We start from the raw sequence: 22,550 nt of genomic DNA, 5'->3' as shown, positions 1-22,550 counted from the left end.
ATAACGTTATAGTCTGGCTAATCCTTGTAGTCTTTAAATTCCTGCAACAAGGGCCATTCTTGTCCGGGGTCCTTTAGCTTTCTATATCACGTACTTTCCAAAAAATTTCGTATTCGCGAAACAAACAAATGTAAATAAACAAGGCCGAGAACATCTGTTCAACAATCGATAAGCATAATCGATAGTTGAGCGGATGGCAGCGCCATGAACTCCAAGAGCTGCCACTTTGTTAACAGCCCGCCAAACTTCACATATTTAAAAATAAATTATAAATTCAAGAACCCTGGTGTGATAAATTATAAATATCTTTAAATATATCTAAATTAAAGGAAATCCATTCATAAACAATAAAAAATCAGTTAAAAAAAGACAAACAAATACAATTCAAAATGAATTGCCATCTGTCAACGGTAACCATTATTACCTAGTCTGGCAACGCTTCTAATAGCCCGCCAAAAATTTCAAATTCAAAAGAATTATACAACTTCCGGTGTTTTGCTCTGTACAATATTTATTAATTACGATTTTTGCGGGTCATGCATGCATCAAAGTACTTCTTACAGATAAATTATTGCTTATGGCGCTCTTTTCGGTTCTCGAGACGGCCCTAGTACGTAAATCGTTCACAAATGCTTAAACTGGGCTGACAGGAATCTTAATTTAGCGAATAATACAAGTCGTATATATAGATTACATAGATTACACATATTGATACTTCCGTGTGTTTAATTGATATTGATCAATGGCCGATTGGATTGATTGATGCTTAACAATTGAAGTTAGTTAAATAAATTAAATACCTCTAGTTTGATTTTAAGCTGCTACAAAATCGCTTGATTTCTTCATTTGACGTTTCAAAAAAAAAAAAAAAAAAAAAAATCTTTAAGAGACAACGCTATTGCGACACGATTCGTTTGCTTTCTCCCGTCCAACTCAGTGATTTTAAATAGTTCTTAGGTCTAGAATGTTGAGACTACAAACAGGGAGAATCGGGGATTATAGACGACATTCAGCTGCAGGATTACGCGCAGGATCTCGCCCTCCGCTGGAAGCGCTTCATGCGACGATACCAGTCCTCCTTCCACTCGATTACGATGGAGTGCGGCCCGATGCCCAGATAGCCAGGAGGCGCCTCCGAGTCCCGACCCAAGATCAAATAGGATCTGGAAGAAAAGCAGGGATTAAAACATATTCCATTTAAATAATATTTACTATATTAAACTATATTAAAAATGAAATGATACAAGATATGCCGTATATATGCTATGCTGCTCTCTCTCTTTCTAATAATACATTTTTAAAGATCATTGAGCCAACCCGTTCCTAATAGATTTGCTGACCTGTTCACTCTGATCTTGGGGCAGCGGCACTCCAGGTTCTTAGTCGGTATGATCCAGGTCATAGGACCGCGTTTTAGGGTTGTACTCGGCATTCCATACACGCTCCCCGCGCCGCTGCTTTCGCCTGTTCTGCTGCGCTTGAAGACGGCCTGGATCTGCAGATCGAAGCGAACCACTCCTGGATACTCCGCCTCCGCCTCCGCCTCCTCCGCCTGCAACTCGTACTCCGGGGTATTCGGCCGATACCCCGGCCGATCCTGGTCCATTTCGTAGTCCGCCGCGTCGGGATCCATTCCGCGCCGAGGAGACTCCCGGCTTGCCGCCTCGCTGCTCGTATCGCGACCAATTACTTTTGCCATTATTGCTGCAAGAGAATTAAGTTGGATTATTACAAGTTTCGAGTGGGAAATAAGATAAATTCCACTACAGGTTATGTGATTTATATTTAAACTGTTTATAAAAGAACTGCACAAAATTAAAAACCATGATGAAGAAGTAAAAAAAAGAACAGCTGTCTGTTTCAACAACAAAATCCTTTTAATCAATAAAACAACTAAACTGAATAACCAAAGCATAAGGTGCCTTTTACAGCAAAATAAATTTCTTAAGCATTAAACAAAAAAATAAGTATTTTTAATACAAAGTACGTATACGTAATTTCGTATTGATTAAAGGCATTTCTACTTAATAAATAATTTGAACGCACCGTAATCTCTTTTGCAGAACTTGTTTAGGTTTAACCTTTTGGTGCTGACTTTGCATTTGCCGCATTCTGAAATTATAAATAATATTTACTTGAAATTAGTAAGCTGAGTCAAATAATTCCCTGTTCGCTCTGTGAGGTCCTCGGAAAAACAAGGAATGCGCCACACAGAGCGAACAAAATCACATCGAAGTTTCACAGATGACATGAAGCTGAGCGAATCGGGGGAATTGGATCGGAGTGATATTGTGTTAGAGGTTAATTGGGGGAAGGATTTCAATGGGGAGGCTGTGCTGTACTGCCCTTTTTCTAGGGCCTTTTCCCCTCCCCCTCCACCACCCCCTCCCCCGGCAACTCATCTCTTTTCGCCTTGTCCTTCGGTTGGGGCATTCACATTGGTGTTTACAATTTAATTGCGAAATTTATGTCTTTATGGCCAATGCCAATTAGCAGAAACAGTGGCAGCAACAACGGGCAGTAGTGCTCGATCAATTTTACATTAAGACTGCACTGCCCCGCCTGCCTGCTTAATTTCGTGTAGAGAGAACAAATAGGAGTACTCATATAAAAAAAATTATTTAAAAATTTGGATCAAAAATTAAAGGTTTCATTTGAAGTGGAAAATATTGGCTTCCAACTATTCATCCGGAATTATTGAAAGTATTTACTATGCTTACATTAATTTTGTGATTTTCATTATTAGGTTTATTATCTATTTTATTCTCTCTGTGCATTTTGACTTCGTGCCTTGGGCCGCCTTTTGTGGCGACTAAAATTAGCCAATAGGTTTTTATTTTGCCTTTTTCCTTCGGCTGGGAATCGCATGTTGCATTGTTGCTCTTTCTGCCGCCGATCGCAATGTCAAAGCAAACGTGACACAATTGCGGCAACTTCTCGATCTCTTTGTGGCACAAACATTTATATTAAATGGATGGAGGGGTTTAAAAATCGATTAAACAATGGATAGACTTCGAGTTCAAAATTAAAAGCAAATCCCAAACCGAAAGTAAAAATGGCACTTTCCCTTTTCTATTTATGGAGCTTTGCCCTCGTCTCCGATTTAAGTAAATTTTCCGATGCACTTAGCAAACAAACGATATTTATCGCCGTCATTTAAAGATCATTAGCCACGCCCCGAATACGAACGAAAATATCCGAAAATAAAGACGGGAGATTAGAAAATTCTGAGTCATCACTCGGGAATCCCTCATTTGGCAATTGTGGCTAAAATACTTTCAGTATGTAGGTGTTGATGTGGGCCACAGAAGTTCTGGGAAAATATGTGGAAAATTCTGAAGTAAATTAAAGTACCTAAAGACCAGGAATTTACTTGGCATTCTCTGATAAATTTCCTGTAGTTTCTTCTTTGTTTCAAGCATTTAATTTACAAATAAAATAGAAAATTCTAAGATTCTTTCAATCAATTTAAATTGAATTAAATTTATAGTTTCTCTTCCTGAAAGCCAGCCAGTCTCGCCAACTTTAAAATCGACTTGTGCAAATTTGAAGCAAACATAAATCTTCCGAAAATTCGCCAGTCATCAAATTAACATAACATCAAAATTGACCCACGACCCCGACGGGCAAACATTGTGGGGGCAACTAACTTTAAATTAACTCAAACTCGGGTAGAATTTTAAATTAATTTAATAAGATTATCAAATTATGAATTCGTAATTAACATTCATGCCCGTGTTGAATGGCGGTGGGCGCGGCGATAAGGGGGCAAAGTAGGGGCATGCCACGCCCCCTCATGTTGTGCCAATGAATGGCAAAGGACGAACTTTTTCGCAGAGCCTGTGAGTTTCTCTGTCTCTGTGTCGTGTGTCCATTTGCCCAACTCGCTTCTTGGTTACAGCGAATGGCAAACTTTCCGCCGACAACGCCGACAACTTTTACCAACTTGCGCTTTTCTTTGCCGTTGACAAATAAATTTAAGATTGCCCGCCTCTTTAAACGCAGTCGCCATCTCAGTTTTCAGTTTTCATTTTGCAGTTTTTTAGTTTGCAGTCTGCAGGTCGATTTGCATTTTGGCAGGAGAAGTAGAAAGGAGTGGGCAACTTGATATGCAACAATTGCAGCCAGGAATGGATCCTAGTCGTCTGGCAGCTATTCATATCCTATTGCAATTTTAATGGTTTTTATGGATTTTGCAGCAGGAGCAGCTCACAAAATGTTCTTTTCATAGTTCGAATAATTAAAAAAATATATTTAGCTATGCTTACCATAAGGGGTATTAAATTTATTTTAAATTTTAAAGCTGATTATGCCCGCTATTTATAATAGAAATATGTATTAAGAAATCTATTTAATATCTAGCAATTAAGATATTTTGTGAAAGAAATAAATAAACAAAATCCTACACCCCTTTCAACCTCCTCAAATTTTCCAGATAATTCACAAAAACGTGTTCCCTAGTAAATGTAAAAACTTAATTTTATTCTTGGCCATCTATCCTTCGCTTCTTCACTTGGCCATTTGAAGTTGGCAGTGTGACTCTATTATGATTAACTCGACGCTTATAATTCCTGTGGCTGCTCAAGTTGCCCAGTCAATTTGTCATTGTTTCCATTCGCAGCTGCATAAACGGCTCATCCTGTCGTCCTTTTCGTCCTGCGAACCAAGCACCCCATCACCCATCTCGGCTATCCTGCGCTGACTTTGTCTAATGCCTTCAGCAAATAGTTGGCAGCAATTAGCGAGGCACTCGAAACTGGACACAGTGGGTCTGAAAAGTAGGCGGCTGACTGCTCTTCTCGCCGCTGCAGCAGCAGCTTATTCATGGGAAATTAAATAAAAAACTTTTTTAATACATTTGCTTTGCCAAGTTTCGCCTGCTTTATCTCTTCCCCTCTTTTTCTACACTTACCACTTTCCACTTTCCACTTTCATCTTTCCTCTTCCCTTTTCTATATTCTTTATATTTTTTGTGATGTTCCTTTGGGGTCTTTAGAGTATTTGTTGTTGCTACTGTTTAAATACCCTATAGTCCTTGAATATTTTGGGTGAACAGAGGATTTGTGGTAGGATCTTTAATTCGCAATAAATAAATCTCTCGTTCTGAAATATTTTACCCAGATATGGTATCGTATTTTATTTGAAGGTTTCTCTATTATAATATTTATATTAAATATTAAACAGAAACAGAAAGTATTAAAAAATTTATAAAGAATGTACATTTCTAATTCCCAAAAAATCTCTTTAATAAGAAAACAGAATTTAAAACCTATTTATATTTTATCCAGCATCTAAACTATACCTTTTATTTAAGTGGATTAATTTAAAATAATACAATTTAGAAACCCAACTTTTTTTATAATATTATAGCTGAAGGATATTTTAAGTTGGTACCCTCTCTTTTCGATTCCGAGTCTCTATTATTTTCTTGGCATTTTATTGCAAAGTTTGTTTTGCTTCGAGTGGAAGTGGGATGGAACTGGGCTTAGTATGATTTATGCTGCGTGGCGCATTTTGTATGCTTGTTGCATTTCGCAATGCCCCCCTTCCCCTTCCCCTTCCCCCTCTCTTTCCGCTCCCCCGAGGCCCCACTGTACCTTCCGCGCCACTGTAAGTAAAAGTTGCGTGCAAACATTTGCGTTGTCTGCTAAGTGCCGCTGTCTACCCGTCCCTTTCCCACCCACGCGGCTCCTTGCGGCGCTCCTTGTTTTTCCGCTTCCACTTTTCCTGACCGACAACCGACTGCACTTTAGCGGATTTGTGTTTTCTCACCCATTTGAAAGGATTACAAAGGCGAGCCAAGCGCCGCGGCAAACGGCGAGCCTTCTTCGCCTTCGGGCCAAGGACAGTGGGCCCTCGCTAATGGGCAACTCGGGGGATTAATTACTTCTGCAGCAACAGTTCAGTGGGGGTTTTAGTTCGTATTTATAAATGGACGGGCAGCTTACAGGCATCGTCTCTTAAAATAAAAGTTATATTGAAAAAAGCTATACAAAGTACGTTCGTCTTGAATATTTAATTTAATATAATTTACTTAGTGTATCTAAGTATTTCGAAATTATTGTTAAATTATTTCCTCAATCTTTAAACCCTTTTCCATAGCACAGAAAATGAACTCAACTTTCAAACAATCTTTCAAACTTTTCAACTAAGTCCATATTTTTATGATCTTGTAAATCCCTTAAATTAATAACTCTCATTTAAATTTCGTCCGTTCCTTTTACCAGTACTCTACTGTATCCACCGATAAACAATACTACCAGTTAGCAAGAGCACTCGCGAATGGGAGGATGGCAAAGGGTTTTGCGGGTCGGGGATTGGGGATTGGGGGATTGGGTATCCGGATAGTCGGTTAGCACACAAAACACAACAGATAGATATGGATATGAGAGGTGGCACTTACTTACCCCTGCCGCCCTCGGTGCGATAGTATTGGTTCTGGGCGGCCATTCCGGAGGCGCCACCGCGATCGCCGCCGTTTCCTGGCGAGGATTGCGGCTCATCCGGTTCGGGGGCGGTGTTCTGGGTGTCCAGCATGTTGATCATCCGCGGCGGTTGCTCTGCGGAAAGGGAAAAGGATTGTTGAATAACTGAAGTCCATTTTAACCATACTGTAAGGCATTCACTAGTTTAATGTTTTATTTGGATAGCAAACCATTTATAAAAGAGACTAAATAATATAATAATAAATAAACTAAACACCTAATTAAATAAAACATAATTATTTCATTATGTCAATTAAGAGCTATACAGCTATCAATCTTTCGAAAAAAAGATAATAAATAAAAAGATTATCCAACTTTATATAAAAAATAATACTAATAAAATATAATTTTATTATTATATAATAAAATATAATAATTATAACTATTTCAAACTTAAAAGCTTTAAAAAAGGACTGAAAACAGTACAATATTTAGAAAATTCCCTTTTCCAATTCTCTATAATTATATAGTAAATAACATATATACTCACTGATGCAGGGGGCGATGTGGGAGCGGCTCTGCTGGTATCCTCTGGCGCATCGGTTGCAGGTCAGTCCGGTGACCCCGTCCTTGCAGGGACATTGACCGCTGGTGCTGTTGCAGATCTTGCCAGATGAGCCGATCGGGTGGCACTCGCAGGCTGCAAAAATGCAAAAAAAAGAGATATGTACCAATTAGCCTGGCTATCTACACATATCGCAAATAAGAAATATATCTGCTGGGGGGTGAATGAGAAACAAGATGCAGATGCTGCTGAACTTTTCGGAGCGTGCTGAGAACTTAATGGACGCCGTGGTGCAGTGCGGCACTTCAAAGCCAAAATGGCAATCGGCAATCGCCAATCGCCGCCGGAATCGCCAATCTGGTCCACTTGAGTTTTACTTAAAGCCTTTCAAGTTCTGATTCCCAAACTGACCGTCCTTGCCGCAGCGGATTCGTTTATGAGCCGTGGAAATGTACATTAACAGATGCGATTACGCTTCGAGTACTCCGTTCGAATCCGTATTCATATTCGTATTCATATTCGTATTCGCATGCGAATCTCCCGGCAAATTGAGTGCACGTCGCCAGTTAACGGCTGTCCGTTCTTTGTCCGTTCGTTGTCCGTATCTTGTCCGTCCGCACACGGTTAATTGCAAATGAGAGTGCAAATGGGCCCGCCCAGCATTATATAGTATTCTGCTCAGCCCGTCCTTCCTTTTGCTTTACGGAATCAGTTGCACTCGAACAATGCCAGTGGTTCGGTGGAAAAAATTAAAATCATCAGAGGTGGAACTGAAATTATTCAATTATCGAATCCACTTGGGAATCCGCTTTTAACTACACTTTGGTAAAAATATGTAAAAAACAAATTTTCGATGCTCTGTAGCTCTGCTTTTATTTTAGTAAATAAATAATGGAAAACATTCAAAATTGAATAAATGCTATGAAATTTATCTATACTTTGTTTGGTAATTTTTTTAGATTTCTGATGGAGCCAACTTATTTTAAGACAAGACGAACTGCTTGTTAATAAAACGTTTCTCAATTTTCAAATATTTAGAAACGTGTTATTACAGTCTTTCTCTTTCTGTTTCAACTCCAATTACATACAACTTATTTTAATTTTATATAATTTTGTTTGGGTTGCCTTCGTTTACTTTCTCCACTGGCGCCCTCTGCCGGTCACTTCTGGCGCAAGGGAAAAATACAGAGGAAAAGCACACAGAACATACTTTATTTCACGATTCTTGTTCTTATTTCGGGGGATTATTTGTGTGATGTGTGTCGGTCTGAGACTATTATGAAGGACTCCGCTGTTGTTTCTTCAGCTGGGTTGCTTCTCTGTGGGTTGTTTAGTTAATAAGCCGCTTTCGGCCACATTTAATGGGTCTTTGCGACGGCTCTTGGCCAAAAGCTGTTGCATATTTAAAGATTTAACTTGTGTGTGCCATTGCCATTGGTTGCCAAGTGCGAAGGCAGACAGCTGGGGGTTAAGTTCTGAGTAGGCTAAGGTCCTTGTCACAGGTTTTCAATGCACACCCAAACCATTTAACCCATTAAAAGAGTATACAAGTAACCTTGTGAACAATATTTATGCCAGCTAGTTATTTATATCAATATGGATAAAACTGTTTGAGTAACAATTTGCTTTATACATAAAGCAATTTGGCTTCATTTTTATTCAGACTTATTTTATATTCATTAAAAGAAATCTTTTTTTTCCAGTAAAAATTAAATCAACAATACAAATTTCAGCCATTGCAATAGTTTAAGTCCCTTAATCGTTTTTAAATGGAACTTAAACTGAATTGGGGAGTATATTTTTTACGACTGCAACTTAATGGGTTAACTAGGCCTGCAGTTCATCCCCATTCCCCCCGAAATCCCTCATCCCCCTCCCCATTTCTCATATTGCCGTGTTCGTTTCGCGCGTTCGTGCAACATTTGGTAATTTAATCCGATTTACAATAAATTAAATGCGATTTATATGCACACAGTGACACATCCGGATGATAACAACAACAATAACGACAACAGCAACAACGGACAATAATAACTTGCAACAACAGCAACAATTCCGTGTGTCCAATGCCCATTGTTGCCTGCGGGGCGTTTCATACTCAGCAAATGGCACAGTGGGACGAAAAGTGGAAAAATAATATATAATATTTACAACATATTTAAAAATAAATTTATAATTCATAGAGATTTAAAAAATCTGAAATTAGTAAGGGAATTTCAGGAATTATACGTTTTTTTTTTTGGAATCGCAATCAAATAGTTAGTTCTTTTTAAATAAAATTGTACACTTACAATTTTACATTTTATTATTTAAAATCTTTTAAAAATGGCTTTTTTTAACAACAATTTTAAAATGCTTGGGTTCAACATCCTGAGTATTTAAAAGACAACTGATAACTGATAATAGGTTCAGTGCTTTTGTAGTGTTATATCATCTGAAATATAATCCTGGTTCCACTGTGCCACATTCGGTGGGTTTGGGGGCAACAATATGACAACAATATGCGAGTTGTGTGCGTCGCGCTATCTGCGAACAGCAGAGCGTGGATGTGGAAGGTCCAGTTGGAATGGAGTCCAGGGGATATGGGATATGGATATGGGATATGGGATGTGGGATGTGGGAGTTGGAGCTGGGAGTCGCAGCTCTTGGATATTGTTAAAATACGCAAGCCAGAAAAAAGCGAGAGAGCGAAGTGAACGAGTTCATTACACATCGTATCATCGTATCAGTGGACGGCATTGGCATTGGCATATATACGAGTATATATCCCAGTATCCGGAACCCATCTGGATACCCGGAATATGCATTCCATATGCTCCGCCCGGATTTTCCTCTCATTTTCCCATTTGTGAGTGCGTTCTTTTTTTTGTTTTGCCCCTTTTGCGGGGTTTTTATCCCCTTTGCGAGGTAAAGATTATGAATTTTCATTATGGCCAGCGAACAGAAATGGCAAAAAGTGCAAAATGTGGGATATATGTTCAGTGAAGTGGCTTCATTTTCGCAGAGCCATTTGCATTTCTATTTAATTATTGAGTGCACTGTGATTCAGGATGATTCAGGGATTCCCTTTCACCGAACTTCCTTTTAATTCAACCCAAATCAGGCTTGAATCATTTGGCTTTGGGTGAACAAAGAAGTCGTGTAGCCCGTCACTTCTTTTTGGCTTATCCGGATCGATTTGGGTCAGGGTTCCCCAAAATAAATGAGCTCCTAATGAGAGTAGTCTTCCCCTCCGGATGAATCATTCGAGACAAGAAGCGAAACGACTGGCCATTTGATATCTTGGATTCCAGTGAAAGTGAATCAAACTGGGATGTCACAAATTACTCTTGATTAATTACTGGTTATTAACATAAGCTGAATGTGAATTTATGACAGGGAAACTCTAAATTTAGCTGAGATTTATAAAAGGAAACGTTCAAGATAGTTTAAATGCACACTTTATTCCTTCCTCTGCAAGTTAACCATCAATTATGATTATCAATCGAACAATTATTGATTCATATTTCCCCGCGTTATTCACTCACCAATGAAAATGGGTGATATAAGGCCAATATCCACTCATTAGATCATTGATTTAACACGAATCGAAAGTTACCTCATTGGACGACCTATTAAACAGTTGAGTACACAGAAATAAATGTACTCGTTCCCATGTGCGTGTGTTCCGAATATAAATCCATATACCATATATATGTATATATGGCCATGTTTATTCACATTTTCAGGTATGTTTTATAGCATCTGCCAAGCACGGATATTTTTAAATCAATCATTCGCAGTGCGGCCTGGCATTCATTTCTAGATGAAATAACCAGAGTTTGTGTGTGTTTTTATTTCCACCTTCACTTTCCCTCCAACCCCTTGACCCATCGACCCTTTTTGCGCTTAATTTGGACAATTTTCTGGCTTTGAATACTTCGATTTCAATTTTGCTTGCCATTTTTCAATGCCACACAGTAGGAAAAACAGCGATCCAATGATGATTGATTGGGTAAATAAAGTTGAAGGAAAAGAGGATGTGAAATTGGTTACAACATTCTGTTTTTCATTGTAAGAATTCTTTATGCAGCAAATAAAATATAGAAAATTAGGAAAAATAAAGAAGAAATACAAAATCGTATTTCCCCACAAAAGATTTCTCTTTCCATGAATTAAATAATAACATTTCATATTTCAAATATACTTTTCTTATCATTTGCAATTCCAGGTAACCTTAAATTGCAAATCTTTCAACAAAGTTTAGGTTTAAAGAGAAGTAAATTCGAATAGTGAATTCCCACATCCTGTTTTTCTTTCCTGAATTTCATATTAAAAATCCATAATCCAGATACATATTTTTCTTCTTGTGCAATTCCAGGTAGCCTTAAAATCTGCTCTTATTTTTCTTGGCGCTCGCTTCCTTTGCCCGGAGCACAAAAAATTAATTAAGCACCACCCACTCGCGTTTCCCCAAAAGCAAAAGCAAAGTACCAACAACAAGGCAAAGTGTAAACATCATAAAGCAAATCAAGCGCAATTTGTTATTGTTTATTTCAACTTTGCGCAAGCGAAAATCCCCCCTGATTTTCCACTGACCAACGGAGGAAAGTGCGTTACATAAATTCACCGCAAAAGTCTCTTCCTCGGCCATCAATTGCCAGAAAATATTACCCGAAATTTTCTAGTCCACCAGCGACGAAAGGCAAAAAAAACGAAACAGAAAAAGAGGAAACAAATCGGAGGAAAAAAGAGGAAAATTGTTAGCCATAAAGAGCACAGCTGGCAGTAGTCAGAAGCTATTGTTGATGCTGCTATTTGTTATTATTAGCAAAAACAAAAGCCCAAAGAGCCGCGCGAATTTACCAAGAAAACCAAACAGTCGAAGGAAGAATTATGAAGAAGATTTCGCAGACAAAGTCTGATGATTTGCAGTGAGAGATTACACCTGACCAAGTGGCGGGTCCAGAATTCAGCCGGCGTTGTCTGCAGATCCCGTCTGGAACACTAACCAGACCGGATCGAATATATATATGTGGGTATATGGGCTGTATGTCTGCATTCGCGGGAAATCCATTTGTGCAACGAGGCAGTGGGAAAATGAAAAACATGTCAAGAAGTCAGAGGGAACTAGCTGAAGATTTTAAAGAGGGAAAGCTGCAAGTCTTAATTGCTATTTGTTTTAGATTTAATTATATATTGTATTTGAATATTTGTAAAAATCAATTCAAATTTAGTTATTATTATACAAATTGGAACATTGAATTGATGAGTTAGATGTTGAACTATGATAACTATTACTATAATACTTTTAATTACATTGCTTTTCCAACTAATTTATCTATTTATAATTATCTTTGTATTTGCTTCAGGACTTAATCTTTTTTTGTGATGGTAATAAATAATGGTTCCATCAAGCGCACAGTAAATTATAAATAAATAAACTTCCCTTATCGACTTGTCATCCGCAATAAAACGAATGTCGCTTTGTGAGTTATAATTTTGTAATCCCCCGTCATACATGTTCTGAAATTTTTTTATTTGTTAATCGGAAATCAAGTTCGTTTAAGTCGCGGATTACACATTCAATTAAATGCACACACATTCGATTCGCCGGCAATGATTCACGAGCAGAATGATCTACCAATTGCTCATGAATTTCAATGAGCCATTTGATTTGGCCCGAAATCCTCGAACCGGTCCAAAAAGGCGATTCACCTTTGCTTGCCACTTCACACTTGAGCCGCCGGTTTGAACTTTCCTTTGGGCCTTATTAATAAATCAAAGGCTTCGACCGACACTCCACGCAAAGTTGTTCCACCCACGACTTTCCCGCCATTTTCCGCCGAGCGGGCAGAAAAAAAAACGGGGAAAAAAAAACTTTATCGCGGTTGCAACTGACGCAAAGTTCGCTCAACTTTCGCCCAGCGCCAAATGAGCAAAAAAGGGGGAGGGAAAAGGGGAAAGGGGGAGGAGGAAAATCCTCTCCTCAATTCTTGCTACAATTTTCTGTTGCATGTACAAAGTTTTTCCGCCCAGGTGGAGGCTGGGAAAATCGTCTCGAGCCAAACAGACGGATGGCAAGAAAAAAAAACTTCTCGCGCTTTTCAAATTGTGCGTTAAAGATTGAGGCGCCTCGGAAAATCGGGAAGGCGGTGGAAAACTCGCTTGGCTCGGGGAAAAGCGGATCTGAATGGGCCTATTGAAAATCAAACGATGCGCAGTAAAGTAGGCAATGTCGAATTGTTGCCAAAAAAAAAAAACTCCCAGCTACTTTTGGCTGAAGTGCAGCGTTTCGGAAAATGATTTTCCAACTGCGACGGAGGGCGGGAAAACCCGGGAAAAGCTTGAGGGGGAAAGCGGGCGAGGTGGCAGCGCCAATTTGACGCTTGAACAATTTGCACAGCTTTAAATGTCAGCTCGCATGCAAAATGTCATAATTCAAATTGGGCGGCTGAATCCTCGCCCTTCGGCAAACCACTGTCCTTCCAAAATTTCGGTGGGTTGGGGTCACAGTGGGTTAAACGGTGGAGTGAGCATGCAAATGCACTGAGCGAAATTGGATGCAAAACTAATATATATATTTTGGGGAATTTTAAATAAATAAATTTGTGGTTTTGAAGCACGAACTTAATTTATCAGTGGATAAACTAAACGTTTACCAAAATGATCAAAGTTATTAACAGGAATCATTTACAAAATTTAAAATTTAAATACCTTTTATTTAATTAATTCCCAATTCTTACGATTATTGTTTTAAAAGTGATTGAAAATTGGGAAGCAGCGCTGCCGACAAAACACGTCAAAATAGCTACTTAACTGGAATTTAAAAATATTTTATTTTACAAAACTGCAAGAAGGCTCTTGATGAGATTCGGTGGTGCCGTGGACAGAAAAACCAAAAGCAAAGCAAGAGGATCTCAAATTTTTTCTTTTTGCGCACTCTTCGTGTGCTAATTGGACTTTGTCTAGTGCAGACGTACAACTACAAATACTCATCTGTAGACGGTCACCATTCACTCCGCGCGCTGCCGCGCAAGAGGGGTAATGGATGGAAATCTTCATTCTAACTCTCAACCTAGCGGTAAGCAGTTTGATTATAAAAAAATGTTCCAAATAGCTGGTAAAACACCTTCGGAGATAAGGGAAGAGATCATCAGTTTACAACGCCCACTGTGCTCAAAATCTGCGAGCACTAGTACTATAACCTCAATGCTGGCTACAGCATCAGATGCGGAAATCAGCAGTGTTTGCTCTTCCGCGAGTATGGATAAAACTAATGTTTATTACTCCCAACGCTCATCTGGTAATTCATCCCCATTACCCAGAGGTGGGGCTGCAATTGTCTCTCCAACTCTTGGTGATAATTCAAAAATTTCTTCAACTCCGTTTTCTGATGCTGCTACCAAGTTGAAGCTAAGCCAAAGCCATCTGTCGTACAAGAGGAAGAAGCAACTTTCATATACTCCTTACCCTAAGAAGGTGCACAAAGAAAAGTTATCTGGATCACCCTCAGCATCAACCAGCAAGGCAAGCTCTAGTAATAGGTTTGCCTTACTAGACATGGAGGTGGACCTAGACAGTGACAGACCTGTTGAGGAAAGAAGTAATCTTTCCTTGGCAGATGCCCAAACAGATTTAAATGATGATATGGAAACAATTGTCTCAGATAATGAATTTGAACAAAATAATTCTAATGGCAAGAATAATCCCAACAATAATTTAAAACCACCACAAATTGTTCTAAGTTTTGTCAACCTTAACGATCTATTTGATGTTATTTCGGGGATCACTAGTCTAGATAACGTTATCGTTAAAGTAAATCAGGGATCTACAGCAAGAATATTTTCCAAGGACTCTAAAACTTATAGAGACATTGTTGATCATTTTGATGAAATGGAAATTGAATTCCATACGTACCAAATGAAGGAAGATAAACCACACAGAATAGTAGTTAAAGGGCTTCATCATAGCACATTAACTAGCGAAATTGTTGCCAATTTTAAAACCTTAGGTTTTGAAGCTCTTCAGGTGCATAACCCAAGATCTAGGTCTGACCCAGATGAGAAACTCAACATATTTTTTATCAATATTAAGCCATGTGCTAAAATTAATGCCATATATGATATAGTAACTCTTTGCCGCCAACGAGTGCGAATAGAAAGGATGCGTAAAAGATCTGAAATAGCTCAATGTATTCGTTGCCAAGAATTTGGACATACAGCGAAGTACTGCCGCCGGCATCCTAATTGTGCTCGCTGTGGAGAAGATCACCATACAAAGCAATGTGTTCGTCCCCAAGATCAACCGCCTACATGTATGCACTGTAGAGGGAATCATACAGCAAGCTACAAGGGTTGCCAATCTTATCAAGAATACCTTAGGCGATCGATGAGTTCAAAAAAACAATCAACGCGACAACATCCACAACAAAAACGTCAGCAACAACAGCCAATCCGAGAGCAGCAATCTCAGCAAATGCCTAACTCTTCTGCCAGCAATAATATAGGCTTATCTTATGCCTCTATTGTAAGAAATGGAATTGGTCATGCCCAGCGCCGTCTACATGATCTCCAAGCGCAGCCGCAAGTACAAAATTCGAAGAATACTCAACAACAACAATATGTGCTTGACGTTCAGTCTATATTGGAGCAACAGCAACAGCAATTTATGAAATGGCAACAACAACTTCAGCAACAGCAGCAGCAGCAATTCTTTTTGTGGTTACAACAACAGCAGCAGGAACAACAAAAGCAAAACAAACAGAACAGCCTTCGACTTGAAAGACTTGAAAATATGGTTTTCGAAATGGCTAATTCTATTAAGCAGTGGACTGGGGGCAAATCAGTGCTTCACAACAACGTTTCAGCCTCAAAATGAATACACTCAAAATCCTTATCTGGAATGTCAATGGCATTTCAGGTAAAGCCAGAGAAGTGGAATTCTTTGCGCACAACAACAACATTGATATTATACTTTTAAGTGAAATTAGGCTCAATCGAGGTGAAGTTGTCAAAATTTTCGGATATTCCTTCTATCCAGCATATAAACCTTCACGACATAATCAAGGAATGGGTGGGGCGGCGGTATTGGTAAGAAGCTCTCTCAGTCATTTCCCACAACGTATTATAGAAACGAAAAGCATTCAATTGTCTTCCATTAAAGTTGCGACCGGCTTAGGACTCGTGGATGTAAGATGCAAAACTAATATATATATTTTGGGGAATTTTAAATAAATAAATTTGTGGTTTTGAAGACACGAACTTAATTTATCAGTGGATAAACTAAACGTTTACCAAAATGATCAAAGTTATTAACAGGAATCATTTACAAAATTTAAAATTTAAATACCTTTTATTTAATTAATTCCCAATTCTTACGATTATTGTTTATAAAAGTGATTGAAAATGTATTACAATTATAAATATATATATATATAGTATATATGAATATAAATATATAACACAATTTTCCTTATTTAATATACATCCAAAATATATATTAAAATATTCAAAGCAAATAGATTAAAATGGACAAATTCGCTTCTACCCATTTTATGGTTCGGTAATTTCCCACTCAAGTAATTTCCACTAAGCCAATAAGTCCGACTTTATTCTCGGGCAAAGTTAATCAATCAAATCTGTACTTCACTTACAGCGCTGAAAATTCCTAAGGCACTTCCGATTCGCTATGGGTTGCCTTTTCCCCTTTTCCTCTTTTCGCCCAACTCATCTTTTTCTATCAATTTCTTTCCTATTTCGGGCTTGTGTGTTGTTTGGCTTTGTCAAAAAATGTTTGGAAATTGTCTCTGAGTTTCGGGGGGCATGAACTTTCATAGCTTTGCCAGCAGAAAATTTGTCACGGCGCTTAGTTTTGGTTGGAAAAATCCATCCCACCACCACCCACTGGGTGGCTTTTCCGGCCTTGTATAATAGATTTTTCCGGCTTAGTTTTTAGAGAAAGCACCTTGACATGCCGTATGATAAATGCACATTGCGCTGGCATTCCAAAATTTCAATTAAGTTTCGAAGCGACCCTCGCTGTGACCTTTAAGCGATTTGCCACGGTTGCAACGACGCGTTTTATGAAATTCTAATGATGTTTGACTGATATTTCGCCCACCCCAAAGGATAATGGATGTCCTTTGGCACCCACACACACACACACACACACACAGACATCCACCACTCTTTGCATTTCATGAACTTTGTGGCAATAAAGAAACTTTTGCGTGTTACGTGTGTGCGGCATTATTTTAATTGCCGCTCCTGCTGTTCACTCCCTGTTATTGCTGTAACATTTCGCACGTGACTTTCGGATTTTATGGCTTTTAATTTCACGTATTTAGTTACGGATAATGTTAATTGTATTCCAGGACACGCCTCCATCCCCACAATCGTTTCGGGCCCCCATTGACACATGCGATTCCGGGAGTCTTTTGTCAAAGTTGATACGCCCATCGAGTTCTGGGCAGTTGGAAACAATTGGCAGGCATTCAATTGCATTGGCATCGCAACACCCTAATTACTGGGCGATGATAAGCGCCGATGGCCGATATGACAGGCTATAATGCCGGGATAACCCTGTCAACACAATGGAGGGATTCGGTGTGGATATTTTTGGCATTACACGAAGGACTCTCCTTTCATGGGTATCTTGTTGTGTGTGTTTCTGGAGGGAATAAGCTCTACTAAATATTATTTAATACACCACTATGGTATACTTCGTCGTAAAAAACATAATCTAGAGATTCTTAGATGAATCTTAAATAATGAGAAAAATTTTAAAATGGAACACTATTTTTAACTACAAGACATAAAATGATATTTCATATATTAGGTTTATAAAATCTTTCAATTAAAACGGAGTTATTTTTTTATAAGCAACATATTTTCTTCCTTTTTTTTTTTGTATAGCATCCCTTATTTACAGGGCACCCAAAATGCGATTCGGAACTGCCTTCTACCGATTTTATTACCCCTATGTGTTGTGGCATGCAAATTTAATGATGTCGACGAAGGCAATAAGCCAAAAAGGAGAGTATACTTTCTGGGGGAACGGCGGCGGATTTCGGATTTTAATTATGAAAAGGAGCAGCAGGATCAGGAGCAACACATGCAGGCAAGTGTATGAATAACGATTCGTTTTCGGGAAAGGAAGGACTGAATGGAATGGCTCTCGTTGGACAAATAATAATATGTAATTTTCCGGTCATTGAAACATTTGCACAAATAAGGAAATTGACTGAGCCGTTTGCCCAAATGACTTTGACAGCACGTGTCCGTGTATCTGTATCTGTATCTGTATCTGTATCTGTATCTGTATCTGTATCTGTATCTTTATCTGTATCTGTATCTGTGTGCTTGCATCTCAATCTGTATTTGAGTCCTCCTGCATCGGTGTGTAATTCCAATTTCAGGCTTCAAACACTCCTATTCCAATCTCAATTCCAATTGCAAACTAAACTCTCTGTCTGGGCGATGAATTATGGCTCTGGATGGCGTTTGCTCCATTAGACTCGACCGACTGCTGCCATCCTCAAGTAAATCATTTGAATATTTAAATTAAATCAACTTCAAATTCAACTGCTCCACACACATTCGCTCTCGAATAAATATATAGTTTTGCGGAAGCTAAGCTCTTACTTCTCCTCCATCCCAATCTTTTTCAATCGAAATGACTTTAAGGCGTTAATTATAATGCGAGACACGGGATTTCGAATGGGAACGAGTGGAAGGAAGGCGGCGGCGTGTGTGTGAAATATCATTTTGATGGCTGAAAGTTATGGGCTTTGAGCCAAGATCCGGAATGCAGATTGCGGCGCAAAGATTGTGGGCTAAATCGACGAGTTGCCTCAAGTTCACAACCTTAAATCACTGATTGAATCCATGGCAACTAAATACTTGTAAGCCGCATTAACTATAAAAGCATATAAACCTTTCATTCATTTTAATCGACTAATTGCGGCTGTTGATTAAAAGCTATTACGCTTACACTAATTCATGTTTGCAAATCAAAGCCAGAAGATTTGGTAAATAAAATAATTATGAAGGCATTTCACAGACTAATTAAGATTGCATTTCCACAGTTAAAATCTTTGTCGAATTTGATACGATTTTAAAGTTAACTTTCAATTTAATCAATGCCACACACAGTAACCACAATATTTCTTAAAAATTGTCCAACAATTAAGATGATTTTCTGGCCATAAATTGCAGCCTCGAGGCATTCGAATTCCATTTGCTGGCATAAATAATACAATTTAAATGCACATGAGTAGCTGCTGTCTGCCGAGCAAATGTCATTAGTAATGCGAAATTATTTTGAATTTATTTCGAACGTTTTTGGGGATATGAAAAACGAGCGGGCTCGAGATGAAACGAATAAATCACCGGAAGTCCTCCGACAGTCTGCATCAGCTGGAATTCATTTCTCGGTTCCTCGGACTCCTTTGCTCCACAAAAGATTTCCCCCAAAGTTTCCACAATTTCCACGCAGCTCCCCCGCCGGTTGACTAATTGAAAGTTCGGGGCCAACAGCAGTTTGGGGGAAAAAAACTGGGGGGGAGAGTGCCGGAGAGTCGGCCGCAACAACATTTTGGCAAATGGCAAACATGACGTAAAACATTTTGCCAACAAGCCAAGAAACAAAGTGAAACAATGGCAGCCACTGTGTGAAAAGGTTGCGAATGTAAAGCGAACATAAAGATCGCTCTTAACAAATTGCACGCGTGTCAAAATTAAAACGAATAAATTCTTTATGGCCATACTCGTCGTATAACTTCAAAAATTGTCACAGCGGCGCCTTTTGTCTCCGTTAAAAAGAAAGCCGCAAAATCGCAAGTGGTTGCGAGCGGTGGTTGGGTGGGTGGTGCTGGTGGTGCCGGTCGTGCGGGGAATCCGGGCGGCGGTGCTTATTTACGATGTGGCTCCGTTTCGACTTAGCTTGGATAATTAATTAAAAATCGATAAGAATTTGATTTGGATTTAACGGCTCTGGCTGAGCGGTTGCGAGAATTATGATGCTTAGTCAGCCCGAAAATCCAAAAATCCAAAAAGCCGAAACCCGAAAGCCGAATTCTGAAAGCTGAAAACTGGAAAACCAAAAGCGGTTGCGACAGAATTTCTGGCATTTCAATGACAAACGACAGGCGGCACCCCCTAAAATCGACCACCGCCCACCTGACACCTCCCATCGGGCTCTTTTGTTTTTGTTTACGATACTCGATTCGCAATTAGGTATAAATTTTTTCGAATGCGAATTCCCAGCGGGATGCACAACTTGTACGAGTATAATATATATACTACATACTACCTATATATATGCGGCGGCGATTCTATAAATAGGCGAGCGTTTCGGATTTTGGCCATGTGGTCCACCTGATTTGATTGTTTGCCAATGAAAATGATTGCAGACTATAAATTCGGTTGCTTCCTCCTCTCCTTCTTCCTCTACCATATAATATATATAACCCACATCCGCGATCTTCTATCTGCCGGGTTCTCAATTCGAATACCCCAATTTACATAGTTTGCTCTGAGATGCTACATCTTAATTAAAGGCAATATTCATTAACGAAAGGGATAACTTAAATTCAAAAAAAGTAAATCATAAATAGTTACTAGGGACTCCAGTCTAAAATAAATAATAATAATAAAGATTATATAAAAACTTAACTCCCAAACTATTTAATTGAATTTCTTTGAAGCTAGAAATTTATATTTTGCTTAAAAATCCACGGTATTTAATTCTCGCAAGATTTATCCCCGTGCTTTTTTCTCCTGGAGTCTTTTTCTTATCCGCTGGCTTCGCTTTATTTTTATTGTTTCGATTGGAGAGCGTGAATTTATGGCGGCCATAAATTACATTACAAACAACACACTCGAAACTCGAAGGTCGCCTGGGGACCAGGGCCAAAGGGTTGCCACAGGGGGCTGAAAAGGGGATCAGCGGGGAGGGGGAGGGGGTAGGGTGCTGCCCCAGTTGGATTTCGCTCGGAGCTAATTATTGTAAATTGTGCATTAATCTCGGGAGGAAGAATTTCCGATTTCTCAATCCGCCTACAATCTCGCTGTTTAAATCCAATGATTGCCTTCCTGTGCTTTTTCTTAACATTTAATGTAAGTTAATTAGTAATCATTACTAAAAAGGGTATTTTTCTAGAATTGTGATGCAATCCTGGATTTCAAAAACGCATAACATGAAGAATTATAAACGTTTGTGATAAAGTCCTTAAAAAAGCTGCATTCAAAATTTACCATTTTCCGATGGTCGAAATTTCGACCTCTGTTCATGTCAAATTTTTCCAAGTTTCCAATAGTTTCCCTTTTGGTGACCCAATTTTGCACTTTAAGAAACCATAATTTTGCCAATTTTGATAGGATTAAAATCCTATTGTAGTGGCATACATTTTTCAGTTAGTTCTTAATTTCTTCTTGAATTTAAATTTAAATTTTTCTGTTTATCGTTGTTGAATTTTTTCACCCATTTTTTATCAGAAATTTTCAATAATCTGCTGTTAGATATTGAATTATACTTGTGTGACTTACCTTTGCAGACCTTCCGGTGGGTGAGTGGCTTGGTGGGGTCTCTGTAGAATCCCTCCTTGCACTGGTGGCAATTCCGGCCGGTGGTTGAGTGTCGGCAATTCTGGCAAACGCCGCCGGAGACGCCCTGCGAAAGTCGGAAGATCTCCATGTTGAAGCGGCACTGGCGGGCGTGCTTGTTGCAGTTGCACTCTGCGAAAGACACAAGACAAGACAAAGTTCGCATGAGAAAAGATACATCTGGCAGATACGTATTCCTTAAGTTCTAGCTACCCGCTTTCAACGACTTAATCGACGCCTTCGATTTGGCGATTGCCCAATGCGATAAATGGGAAAAAAATGGCACGCAAAATGGTTTGTCCAGGCAATGGCTCGATTTAGAGTTGGAGTGGGCTGGAATGGGGAAATGGGTCTGAGATTGGCGGTTGTGGATGGGCGCGCTATTTGTCTAGCGGGACATTGGCTTAGGCTGGATAATTTATGCGTCGATTTGTTTTGAATTACTTACTCAAAACCAGGGTCTCTGGAATAAATGCTGCGGCTTTCACCCTCGAAAATGGGGAGTTAAACCAATAAAGGGGAAACTGTGGCCCCTCAATTTGTTAATTTATTTATTATTCAATCAAAGTGATTTATTTTGCTGACTGTTCTAATATTACCATAAAACAAATTTATTCATATTTTAGTTTAGGAACACTAACAAAAAATTGGCTAGAAATTATTAGGAAGTAGAGTATTTATGGTAAGTTCTGTTTGGTCGTTCAAGGAATAGGTAAATATTCAATTCGATCTCTAAAGACCTGAGGCTTCTTTGCTTATTCGTTGTCGCCTGCTGCTTGTTATGCTTTTGGCAAACAGTTTTGCTATTGACATTCGATGGCGACTGCTGCGGTTATTGCTGCTTGCCATTGGTACACAGAGAGAAATAATGGGTTGAGAAACAAGGAGTAAAGAGATAATAAAATTAATTTTAAAAATATTTAATGTAAATAAAAATATATATTACACTGTGCGACAAAATTTAACGAAATGTTT

General features: G+C 38.9%; 1 protein-coding gene across 2 annotated transcripts in view; it reads right to left on the bottom strand.

The window, feature by feature from the left end:
* Positions 1-491: 491 nt before the first annotated feature.
* The window catches only part of LOC108097665 (netrin-A), a 53,268-nt gene continuing 31,209 nt past the window's right edge, over positions 492-22,550 (bottom strand). The window contains exons 2-7 of one of the 2 annotated variants that reach the window (XM_017200112.2): positions 21,519-21,707; positions 6,976-7,125; positions 6,408-6,560; positions 2,047-2,112; positions 1,341-1,704; positions 492-1,163 (exon numbers count right to left, since the gene is read on the bottom strand). In XM_017200112.2, the coding sequence (XP_017055601.1) occupies positions 1,022-1,163; positions 1,341-1,704; positions 2,047-2,112; positions 6,408-6,560; positions 6,976-7,125; positions 21,519-21,707 (1,064 nt within the window). In that variant the 3' untranslated portion in view covers positions 492-1,021. Of the gene's footprint in view, positions 1,164-1,340; positions 1,705-2,046; positions 2,113-6,403; positions 6,561-6,975; positions 7,126-21,518; positions 21,708-22,550 lie in introns of both variants that reach the window. The other variant, XM_017200114.2, reaches the window with a different exon arrangement.

The sequence above is a fragment of the Drosophila ficusphila genome, unplaced genomic scaffold, assembly GCF_018152265.1.
Source record: "Drosophila ficusphila isolate 14025-0441.05 unplaced genomic scaffold, ASM1815226v1 contig_197, whole genome shotgun sequence".
Lineage (NCBI taxonomy): Eukaryota > Metazoa > Arthropoda > Insecta > Diptera > Drosophilidae > Drosophila > Drosophila ficusphila.
Note: the sequence above shows the minus strand (reverse complement) of the source record. Positions and strands in the feature narration are given on the sequence as shown.